Source organism: Hoplias malabaricus, chromosome 3 (assembly GCF_029633855.1).
Source record: "Hoplias malabaricus isolate fHopMal1 chromosome 3, fHopMal1.hap1, whole genome shotgun sequence".
Taxonomy (NCBI): Eukaryota; Metazoa; Chordata; class Actinopteri; order Characiformes; family Erythrinidae; genus Hoplias; species Hoplias malabaricus.
Genome location: NC_089802.1, coordinates 16,052,427 through 16,064,614, shown reverse-complemented (window position 1 = coordinate 16,064,614; position 12,188 = coordinate 16,052,427). Strand labels below are relative to the sequence as shown.

The 12,188-nt window shown below is 39.7% G+C and overlaps 1 protein-coding gene across 3 annotated transcripts; it reads left to right on the top strand.

Annotated features, from left to right (window-relative positions):
• Positions 1 to 2,957: 2,957 nt before the first annotated feature.
• On the top strand, positions 2,958 to 12,145 carry nfe2l1b (nfe2 like bZIP transcription factor 1b). 3 transcript variants are annotated; one of them, XM_066665188.1, is made up of 6 exons: positions 2,958 to 3,038; positions 4,431 to 5,315; positions 6,276 to 6,500; positions 8,013 to 8,102; positions 8,266 to 8,424; positions 8,514 to 12,145. In XM_066665188.1, the coding sequence occupies exons 2-6, from the start codon at positions 4,770 to 4,772 to the stop codon at positions 9,879 to 9,881; spliced, it is 2,388 nt and encodes a 795-aa protein (XP_066521285.1). In that variant the 5' UTR covers positions 2,958 to 3,038; positions 4,431 to 4,769; the 3' UTR covers positions 9,882 to 12,145. The 3 variants fall into 3 exon arrangements, with proteins under 3 accessions (XP_066521285.1, XP_066521283.1, XP_066521284.1); XM_066665186.1 differs by having other exon boundaries at positions 3,031 to 3,173; XM_066665187.1 differs by lacking the exon at positions 2,958 to 3,038 and having other exon boundaries at positions 4,089 to 5,315.
• Positions 12,146 to 12,188: the final 43 nt, after the last annotated feature.

Below are 12,188 nucleotides of genomic sequence, written 5' to 3'. Positions count from 1 at the left end.
TGTAGATACAGGACAGTGAGTAGTAAATTATTAAATATGCGATCATCTATAAGGCCAGTCAAACTATGTACCACTGTATATGTAAATTATCCTACAGGTCTTCATATATTATGAGTAAAATTTCAAAGTAACCAGAAAATACATTATGTTCTCATTGTATTTGATAAACCATGAAAGAAATCACCATGAAATATAACAAAATAAATAAATAAATAAATAAATAAATAATAAATAGGGCCTAAAATGTTTGTTGATGTTTATTTATTTATTTTTTTTGTAAAATGCAATTAAATGTAGCATTTAAATGTAGCAACAGTGCAAAGAAAAGATGTCCAATGTTTTCCCTAACCAACTTAATTATATCAATCAAATCAAAACAAATGTACACATTGATTCCTGAAACACTTTCCAGAAAAGATGGGAAAGAGGGAATTTTACCACTGTATTAGTGCATCTTTCATTTTAATTACAATATTTAAACATTTGGGAAATGAAGAAACTAAGTGTCTGGCAAGTGGAATTTTTGGACAGGAGGGCGACTAGTCAAGCAACACAATCTGTATCTACAAAGCCTCACATAAAGTCGTTATGTAACAATTAAAGTTAGTATGTGTATCTCTTAATCCCAGTAAACACTTCCAAATCAGTGGTACCCTCACACAAAAGGCCATCATTTAACGGGAAAGAGGAACCAGCCTAACCCTACATGGACTGAGATTTTTCCAGAATCTCTCATAAAATGATGTACAAATGGTGAAAGACGTACATTATTGTACTGAGAAGTGTTCTTTTTGAACTTTGACAAATTTCTCATGAACTCAGTTTGTAGTGTGGTAGAATGTTTCACCATGGTGTATGTGGAATTTTCTATAAACTCTTCACTTTTTTTTTTGACACTGTCACTAGTCTTTTGGTGGGTGCTGCAGACATCAATTTCTGAATTTGTTAAAATTTTAAAAATACAGTGTAGTTGGTTAGCCAAGACAGTTATTTGTACTTTGGTCAGTATGTTCAGGAGAATATTCAAATCACAGATTTTTTGCTTTTATTTCATTTCTCAAATACAAATAACAGAATTTGCTATTCATTAATTCATTTTTTGTAACCAAATCTCTCAGAACCTACCCAAAACTATTAGGTGCAAGGCATTTACACTCAGGGAGTGAGACTCCCATCACAGGGTATCACACATTTAGTAATTTACACACACCTGTGGACATGTTTTCATAGATATTTCACCTCCACTTGGAGAGACGGGACTCCTCTAACAGGCTAGTAAAGGGGTCAGGCATTGCCGGAGTAGATATAAGGTTATTGGTGGCATTGAGTAGTGGTGGAAGGAAAAGCCCGGTGAGGTTAGTGGCGCCAAATGTTGAATTGATGTTGGACGAATTGCTAGAGGCAAGCCTAAGTAGGGCAGGCTGCTGCCTTGCAGAGGAATCTACTTCTGTATTAAAAAGAGAGGGGAGGTCCTGGCTGCAACCTGGGAGGGAGGCCTGGTCAAGGCTTACATCATGGTTGATAAGACTGGCCTGGGGTAGTCCAAAATTTGTGCCTGATTCAGTGGTATTAGGAGCAGCGTTGTCCGAATTATTGTTGAGGTTACTGTTCTCTGTGTTGTTTACATCCATGTCCTGGAAATGGTGTGAGAGAAAGATTTGGGAGGACATGAGTCAAACAGTTATTTTGCCTTACAGTTACAATATGGAAAGACAGTCCAGCCACTGCTGTAACAGTCAGAACAGTGAAATGTCCACACAGTATCACTGTTGTGTTAAATAAGGTGTTCGCTCTTTGACAGCTAGCTTAGCTGCTGCCCAGTCTGCTACCTGTGTCAGAGGCTAACGTTATCCGGCTAACTTTAACTCTCCTTCTGCTTAATTCTGCTCTCATGCTCACTGTCTCTGAACTCAGTTTGTAGTGTGGTAGAATGTTTCACCATGGTGTATCTGGAATATTCTATAAACTCTTCACCTTTTTTTTTGACACTGTCACTAGTCTTTTGGTGGGTGCTGCAGACATTGATTTCTGAATTTCTTAAAATTTTAAAAATACAGTGTAGTTGGTTAGCCAAGAGTTATTTGTACTTCAGTCAGTATGTTCAGGAGAATATCCAAATCACAGATTTTTTGCTTTTATTGCATTTTTCAAATACAAATAACAGAATTTGCTCGTTCATTAATTCATTTTTTGTAACCAACTCTTTCCGAACTTACCCAAAACTATTAGGTGCAAGGCATTTACAGTCAGGGAGCGAGACTCCCATCACAGGGTATCACACATTTAGTCATTTACACACACCTTGTTTTCATAGATATTTCACCTACCAGCATGATTTATGGACTGTGGGTGGAAAAAAACCCAGGTAAAAACACCGAAATAAACCCAGGTAAAAACAGGGGAACCAGACTCCTCAAAGATCCGAGACAGAACTTACAACCCCATGGGACTGTGTGGTTAATCCTGGGTATTTTTAAAGTTCACTCATGCATCGTGCAAGGTTCCATTTCAGTAGGTTCATTTTAGCATCATGATTATTACATTAAAATATGTCCAGCTGTCGCTTTGAACGTTAAAGGACGTTATTTTATTTTATATTATTTTTTTATTTTGAAACTGTCGTGACCCCATGTTACCTAGTTAGTAAATGTCTCTTGACATAATAAACAGGGGTGTATTCCACAAAACAAGGTTTCTCAGTTCGCCAGGTAAGCCCAAAGTTGAGGATAGTGCCTCAACTGCATTAGTGGACACAATTGACTTTGGACATATCTGTTTAAACTGAAAAATCGTGCTATGTGTAATCAGTCAGTACGGATAATTTGAAGAATGGACTATGTTAGCTGGTTCCCACATTTAACACAAAATAAAAATATAAACTGAACGAGAAGGGGCGGATATACGGTATGTTTATATTTTTGTGATTAATGATCTCACCCAGACTTGTGCGCTGGAACATTCTACGCATGCGCACTTCCCAAACGTGCTGCTCCAGCGGGGAACTTGTGTGCGAGGAGGGGCGATTTCTGCAAGTCATGGTGGGCCATCCGACTCACAACACTGGATTAATCACTGCACTAACAGCCGACTTACTCACGAATCTGACTAACGGAGGATGCCAGTGACTAACACCCGGGCGCCGACACCTTTATATCAGTGAGCTCGCTGATACAGTGAGTATGAGAGCAGAATTAAGCAGAAGGAGAGTTAAGGTTAGCCGGATAACGTTAGCCTTACACACAGGTAGCGGACTGGGCAGCAGCTAAGCTAGCTGTCAAAGAGCGAACGCCTTATTTAATACAACAGTGATACTGTGCGGACATTTCACTGCTCTGACTGTGTTACAGCGGTGGCTCTCTCTGTGCGTCTTCCTATTTCTCTGTAACACATACACACGCATGTTTGTGGTACTTGAAGTTGTTTTCATTTATTCAGCGGCCCCGGTAGTGGCTGTTGTTTAAGCTCCGCCCCGGGGCGCTCCCATTGGCACAAATATGTGTCCGTCACTCTTGTAGCTTCTCTGATTTGTTAGAGAAAATCTCCTGAACCAATCCCACACCGCTGCGCCACTTGTTGCTAACGTCGTTACCCAGACCTCAAAGCGGAAGTGTTCGAGATAGCGGTTCTTCTATAGAGTGAATCGATACTTTCGGATACATATCTCCTCATTCAATAACTTTATGGCTTCAGTCAGGTTTCCAGATTAGAGACATATATTTCATTTTCAGTAATAATAAAAAAGTTCTCTAGTTTCATTGTTCAGCAGTTTCTGTAGTGAATCAATTTCGAGATGCAGTTATATCAAGACCGGTGCAAATTACGGGCAGCTCCATCAACCAGAAATTAATATACAAACAACAAACGTAGTTTAAAAAGTAATAATAATCACAAAAAAGAAACAGATTGTGGATAAAGAGGGGGTGAACGCATATTGTCCCACTGATGTTGATGAAGGTATCATTTGTTTTCTATTAAGATATATTAATAACACAACAAAGCAAAACCCTAACCAAGTATTCAAAATGAGTCGACTCCCTGCGGTTTCCTTAAAGGGTCGAATCTATCTTGAACGGCACTTCACTATGGAGAGAGCGCTTTCTGGACGTTGGGCAAAGTATTCCGTGCCCTGGAATTTTTTGGAAAGAGTGAAGAGGCTAGTAGATAACGGCCATTGAACACAAAGGATGCTCTTCCTTGTTATTTTTTGACAGTATACGCAGTAAACTCGTCCTTGTATTTTTTATTCTGGTTTTGTGTGCTGAGTGGGAGGTCGGTAAATGTGCTGATGGTAACGTTACTGTTAAAGGCGCTAGAGCTTTACTGTCTCCTCAACGTTCACTATTTTAATATGCATCCATCCTGTACTGCACATACATATCACTGGTTGTTTTACTTATTGTAGACGTTTATTTATCTTTGCCCCTGTATAGATTGGAGGAGCTTCCAGAAGCTGAAAAGTAAATGGTGGATCCAGGTGTCTGCTTAAAAGAATAGACTGAGGGCAGAGGAGCTGTGATTCGTTTTCTTTTTATTTTTGTTGCCTTTGTGTAACAAGCCAATGCCAGTGTAAAAAAAAAAAAAAAAAAAAAAAAAAAATTTACAGAAACGAAAAGGTCATCTTTTTTTCCTGTTGATTCTTTACATTTTCATTCCTCCTATGGAATCTATAAAGTACTGACTGGCCAGTGTTCCTGCCTTACCCTTCGTTTGTGTTAGATTTTTTTTTGTTTTTGTTTTTTGTTTTCACTTTTTGTTTCCTTTGTAAAGAAATGCTTTACCTGAAAAAGTATTTCACAGAGGGTCTGATTCAGTTCACTATCCTCCTGAGTCTTATCGGGGTGCGGGTGGACGTGGACACATATTTAAGCAATCAGCTTCCCCCACTCCACGAAATTATCCTGGGCCCCAGCTCAGCCTACACCCAGACACAGTTCCACAACCTTCGTAACACCCTGGACGGCTATGGCATCCATCCAAAAAGTGTGGACCTGGACCACTTCTTTGCCATTCGCCGACTGCTGAACCAGGTGCGCTCCCTAGATCACCTACGAGTGCCCAGTACTGAGCTGAGTGCCTGGCTGGTGCACCGTGACCCAGAGACTGTGGTGTCTGCAACCAGCCAGTCCGGTCCCAGCATTGCCCTGGACAATGGGGGTAGTCTGGAGGACATAAACAACCCTGAAGCCTCGGCCATGAGAGGGGCTGGCAGTGCTTCTGACTCAACCTACAGCCTTAGTGCAGAGGACAGTTTAGGAGCAGTGGCACCTGAGAACAGCCAGGAGCAAGTGAACCGAGAAGATGATCTTTCAAAAGAGGTAATGTATGTATTCTTTAACAGCTTTCTATGTCAGCATTTCCTTCCAGCTCTATAAAGTGTTTTATTATCTCAACTTTATCTATAGTTTTCATAATATTTGTCTGTTTTTCCCTTTCTAATACTATCACACAGGTGAGTCATCTCCAAACTCTAAATTAAAATAGCTGTATATTGACTTTTACATGAAAGGGTGTGGTCTAATATTGGATCCCTTTGTGGGGGAAATGTGCTCAAAAATGTTTTATTTTTACATTACAATTCAGTCTAAATATGGATTAGGGCACAAACATGGTTTGCTGGTTATGATATGTAATATTTTTTATTGATGATTATACATCAGTATGGAATACAGAATAGTTGTTTAAGATTGAAAGACAAAGTGTATTGTTGCAGTACAAGACCAGATGTGAATACTTGAGTCACAGTTTTGCCCAAATCATAAAATTTGTTTCTAATTTAGTGGAAAGATATGAAGGTTAAGACAAAACAATGCATAGAACTGATGAAATAGAGGGTCCAGTCCTGCATTTAAATTAGGTCACAAACATAATGTAATTATTACACACAGGAAACTAATGTGATAAACATGCAGGTCATATTAATTCAAGTTATAATTTTGTTATTTGACTTGCCCTTCAGAAGGTCACCTACTTCTCAGCTGACCTTACTATAAGGCTCTACATAAAATCATCTCCATCTATGTAGAGATGAAAAATGAAAACACCTTTTCTACATGGATTCACAACTGTTTAGAATGTACGTGACATTTTTCCATCACACTAATTTCACTTTTAGAGTACAGTAATAAGCTGAAATTAATTTATTTCAGTTTTTGCTGTTTATATACTATTGCATTCACAAATATATCTGAGACTGTCTCAGTTTCTCTCTCCTTAATGCAGATATATTTCTTTGCTCAGTGTCATTTTGATAAGTCTGTCATGTATGCTCTCTATAGGACATAGACCTTATAGATATTCTCTGGAGGCAGGATATTGACCTCGGGGCAGGACGGGAAGTGTTTAACTACAGCAGCAGACAGAAGGATAGTGAGGCAGATAAACCAAATGAGGAGCATGAGGACCCAGGTGCACAAGAGCACTGGAGAAATGGAATCAATCTGCAGGAGGGTCAGGGTCTGACTGCTGTGGATGGAGAGACTGGAGAGAGCATACCTGAACAGGTAACACCCACTGATAGCCTAGTGAATCTGACTGTGCATAATTAGTTAATTTTTTAAATATAAGAAATGTGTGGTTAGGCTCTTTTAGTTTCATTAATACAAGGACTTTCATGCTGAAGAGCCTGAATACAGGTGAAGTTAGGTGTTTTGGGATCAAAGCAGAGGGCTTTTTGTAGCTGTTAGCGCTGGAGAGGCTGTTCCATCTCGTAATTTCTGGCTCTGTTTTCGGCAAAAATAAAACTGTTAATGGATTCTAACTTCAAGTCATGAAAGCTTCTCACAAGAACACCCAACATTACAATGTTACTTAATTGATATCCTACATTTAAATGTGAAAAAACACTACCCAACAAACATCCGAATAGGGAATATCTGGGTCCAGTCCTACAAAAATTTTAATCAATTCTATAAATAAAATTGTTTTATAGACTGGGTCTATAAAACAACACCGTGGTGCAGCAGGTAATGTCGCAGTTACACAGCTCCAGGGACCTGGAGGCTGGGTTGAAGTCCTGCTCCAGGTGACTGTTTGTGAGGAGTTTGGTGTGTTCTCCCCGTGCTCGCGTGGGTTTCCACCGGGCGCCCCCGGGTGTGTTCCTGCCCAATGATTCTGGGTAGGCTCTGGACCCACTGTGACCCTGAAATGGATAAGCGGTTACAGACAGTGAATGAATGAATGAATTAATTAATGTTTTATAGACTGTAACTATGACAGGCAATCTGTCATAACTTCTCTCAGGAACCCTGAACGTCAGATTTTGCAGTTCACCTTTATCAATGGCCTACATTTAGAGGGGAAAAACCCCAACCCAACAAACAGACATCGGATTAGATTAATATTTAGATCCAGCCCTACAATGATAGCAACGATTATTACTGTTTTTTGTAGTAGTAGTTGTAGTAGTAGCAGTAATAATTTAGTTATGAGTCCTGATTCTCTGTGCTACAATTAAACCATCAATAATAATAGAAGTGTGATGTGGGGTCATCTGAGATTCTAAATGTCAGCAGGCCTGAAATAACTTAGGGGGATTTCTGCAGTAAACGTACTCAATGTTCTTGTATAAGTACTCAATTTAGTGTACAATTAATAACCTGTCATGAAACCTGTTCAGTATTGATATACAGAATCGAGAAAGTTTACATTAGAAAGGGAGAATTCAACAATGATTAAGTAGAAGTTGGAAACCAAGGAATGAACTAGACACAGTACTAATTACAACTTTAAGGCAGGGTCTGTTTCTGAAACAAAATTTAAATATGATTTTCTGGTGTTCTGAAAAGATTATTTGTCATCTATACAAATAGTCTAATACATGTTCAGTTGAACAGAACAAACACAGTCTGAGGCATTTTGCTACTTTACAATAAAAGGCAATTTTCTATTTTCAGTTCAGCTGATTATGTACAAAATATTAGTGGAAAGCATTTTAATATCATTGGTTCGTTGGCTGTTACTATGTAATTTGACCTTGTTGGTTCATTGACCTCTCTTGTTATCTTTTTCACCAGCTCTCCAGCCTTGGTGCACAGACCTCAATGTCATTGCAGGAATGCCTGAGGCTTCTGGAGGCCACTTTCCCTTTTGGAGAGGAATCAGAGGTATCCATTTCACTACCTTCAAAACCAGTGTGGATTTAATCAGTGACATACACAACTTAAAATCTTTCCAGTGGTATTAACAATAATATTTGTTTAATTTGCTTGATGTTGTTGAGTTAGTAATATCCGTTACTGTTATAACTCTGCTATCAATTTTTAATAGTTCCGGGTTACAGATGCTACCCCCCACCTGAGAGGTTCAACTGAAGATGTTCCTTCAACATCTCAGGGGCTTCCATTGCCAGACCCTCTACCCCAGACCGATGTACCTCTGGACCTTGAACAGCAATGGCAGGACATTATGGCCATCATGGAACTGCAGGTTTGTACTGTCTTTCCATATTGTAACTGTAAGGCAAAATAATTTTTTGACTTATGTCCTCTCAAATCTTTGTCTATTTCCATTTCCAGGACATGGATGTAAACAACTCAGAGAACAGTAACCTCAACAATAATTCAGACAACGCTGCTCCTAATACCACTGAATCAGGCACAAATTTTGGTTTACCCCAGGCCAGTCTTATCAACCATGATGTAAGCCTTCACCAGGCCTCCCTCCCAGGTTGCAGCCAGGACCTCCCCTCTCTTTTTAATACAGAAGTAGATTCCTCTGCAAGGCAGCAGCCTGCCCTACTTAGGCTTGCCTCTAGCAATTCGTCCAACATCAATTCAACATTTGGCGCCACTAACCTCACCGGGCTTTTCCTTCCACCACTACTCAATGCCACCAATAACCTTACATCTACTCCGGCAATGCCTGACCCCTTTACTAGCCTGTTAGAGGAGTCAATGCTGGATGAAATTAGTCTGCTAGACCTAGCTATGGAAGAAGGCTTCAGTCAGGCTCAAGCTTCTCAGCTTGAAGATGAGCTTGATTCAGACTCTGGTCTTTCTTTGGACTCAGGCCACAGCCCCGTCTCTCCAAGCAACTCAGAAACATCTTGTTCCTCCGCTGCCTCAACCTCCTCCACCTCTGCCACATTCTCAGAGGAAGGAGCAGTGGGCTACAGTACAGATTCAGAAGCGGCCACAGCTGAAGCAGAGGAGGGAGCTGTCGGAGGCTACCAGCCAGAATACAGCAAACTCTGCCGCATGAGCTACCAAGATCCCTCTCATTTCCATGGCTTACCCCAGATGGAGAGCATTAATCACAACCACACCTACAATCTACCACTAACATCGTCATACCCTGAGCGTTCACAGTTGCTGGGATCTGGTAGTAAAAAAGGCAGAGACAAGCAGCTGCAGCAAACAAAGCTTCAGCCAGCACGAGAGTTCATTGACAAGCAGTCTAGTCGTGATGAACGCCGGGCCAGGGCTATGAAGATCCCCTTTTCCAACGATAAAATTGTTAACCTCCCTGTCGAGGAGTTCAACGAGCTCCTGTCGAAGCATCATCTCAGTGAGGCTCAGCTTTCCCTTATTCGTGACATTCGAAGGCGTGGAAAAAACAAAATGGCTGCACAGAACTGCCGTAAACGCAAGCTAGATACCATCATCAACCTTGAAAAAGGTGTGCAGGATTTGCGGCGCGACAAGGCACGGCTGTTAAAGGAGAAAGTGGAGTACCTACACTGTATCAGACAGATGAAGCAAAAGGTGGAGAGTCTCTCTCAGGAAGTACTGAGCCAGCTGCGGGATGAAGAAGGCAGACCTTATCCTGCCAGCGAGTACTCTCTACAGTACGGCACTGATGGTAGCGTTCTCATAATGCCTCGCAGCATGTCAACTGAAGAAGGCCGTAAGCCTGACAAGAAACAGAAGGACAAAAAGAAGTGAGAAGCTTGACCTGCTTTGTTCTTTTGTTGCAAAAAAAGGCCCCACCACAAAAAAAAAAGTTTTTTAAAAGGTGGATGAAATGTCCTTTTTTCTTTGAAAAGATTCTAGCAAGGAAAAGGAAGTTGCACTGTCAGTTACTGTTCCTGCATTAGGTTTTCTTCCGTTTTCTTTCTTTGATTCTGAAGTTTTCTCCAGAAAACAGATTTGAAGAAGTGCTTTTTAAGTACTGATTTTTCATTCTTTTACTTGGAATATGGACAAAGAATTGGATGGGTTGGATTGATGGAGTTTAAAGAGAAAGAGGCAAACCACTACTATGGAACGCTGACATATTCTTGATAAATTAAGGAATTGGCCTTAATTACATCCAAGGTCCCAGAAACTAAATGAAATATGGGCTTGTTGATCATCTAGGTAGGAAGCTCGTTAGAATTTTTAGCATTAGCCTGTGGTGTGTGCGCATACTCCAGTGGTAGTGCTGTGATATTTAAGAAGAAGGCATTTATTTCTTGAGAAGGAAAAGTGGAGAAGAGCTCCCAAACATGAAAGCTTGATGTGTTGAAAAACCAAAGGAAAAAAGAAGCATGCCAATACTAACCCAAGGTGTTGTGCATTTTTCTTATTCCCAGTTCTGTCAAGGTTGGTCACTTGTACCCAAACCAACAATGTATTTTCAAATACACATACTGATATATAAAAAAAAAACAAGCAGCAACAAATTTTCATTAGACAACAATTAAATGAAACCCAACATGGGTTTACCTGGATGTGTGCCAATTGCTGTGGAACTGGGAAGGTGGAATAGTGGAGTGGTGAAGAGTTAATCCTTGAAACGGGAGGGAAAGTCTAAGATACAGAGTAAATAGTGAGTAAGAATGCACACAGCATTATTAATAAATCAAAACCTTGCTCTGCTCAATGCTGTATATCATCTCTGTAGCTTGGCTGTAAGCACTTGGTCTTTAGCAGTCCTTCCTCCTCTGCAGGTTTGAGGGTGGGAATGCCCCCCTTACAGCCTTTTATGGTTACCCTCCCATGTGCATAAACTTGAATAAGCTGTGGGGCATGTAGGCCTGAATTCTTTTGAGTGTTTCACTTGCTTTTTAAACCACTGGGTCTTGGCCATTTTTGGGGATAAAAAAAATCTGTACAGAGTTAAGCTGAAGCCTCAGTCACCTGCTCTTTTCATTTCTGGCTCATTACTGGACTGCTATGTTGCTAAAGCAACAGGAGCTAGCTACAAAACATTTTCTTTCTGTTGCAATGGATGTTTCTGGAAGAAAGATTCTTATTGGATGTTGTTTTCTGTTTGATTATGATACATGGACAATGAACAAGATACTCGTACTTTAAATTGTAGAGACAGCAGCAGGTTTAGTTCACATTTAGAGCACAGTTCTGTAGTAGCTACGTTAAACAATTCAACTGAACTGATGTCATGTAAATGTGTGAGGTGAATTTTTTCCATAAGCATATTTTTTCCTTTTAACCCCTCCCCCGAGCCCCCGTTGGACCGTTTAATTCAAGACTGTACTGTTTTTTTTCCCTGTCTAGTGGGAAACTGAAAGCTGCTTAGCATGTACCTCTGTCAACATGGATCATGCTTAAATGCGGCACAAAAAAAACAAAAAACAACAAAAAAAAAAGGAGACTGGCATACTTGTGAAATATAATCTTTGAAAAAGGGGAGTGCAAGCTTCAGCACTATAAAGAATGCCTATTGTCCATCAAATAGGTGCATCTTCATTGTTCATTCTCCTATTGGTTTCCATTGCACACATCTACTCTGAGCACATACAGCCATGCAGCACTGTCTGTGTCTGATTTGGTGCAAAGTGCTATATGCAAAGGAAAAAAGTCATTTTGTCTCTAAAATTGACATGAAAGAGACGACCTTTAAGATTATTAATATGTTTGGAGTAGATAAAATGGAAGAAAATGCATAATTAAAAAAATGATCAGGCATGGAAATCATGCTTAAGATATTTAGGTGACAAATATGTACTTAAAATTCCTGGTCTTATGCTAACACTACTTGTCGTGATGCACTTTTTATGTCTTGTTTGTTTTGTAAATATGTTTATGTTATTTGTTTTGATTTTAAGAATACTGTCTTTTGTGTTTTACCAGGCCTTATTAACCCCGTTTTCGTTTTTTTCCCCTTAGTTTACTTTGTAAGATTTGCTGGCGATCTGGAATTTAAACTGTTCCTTTATTAATTAATAAACTCTTTATTTTATTTTATTTTATTTTATTTTTTAGTTTTCAACAGTGATCCGTTGCCTTGTGATTATTGTATGTGTGTTA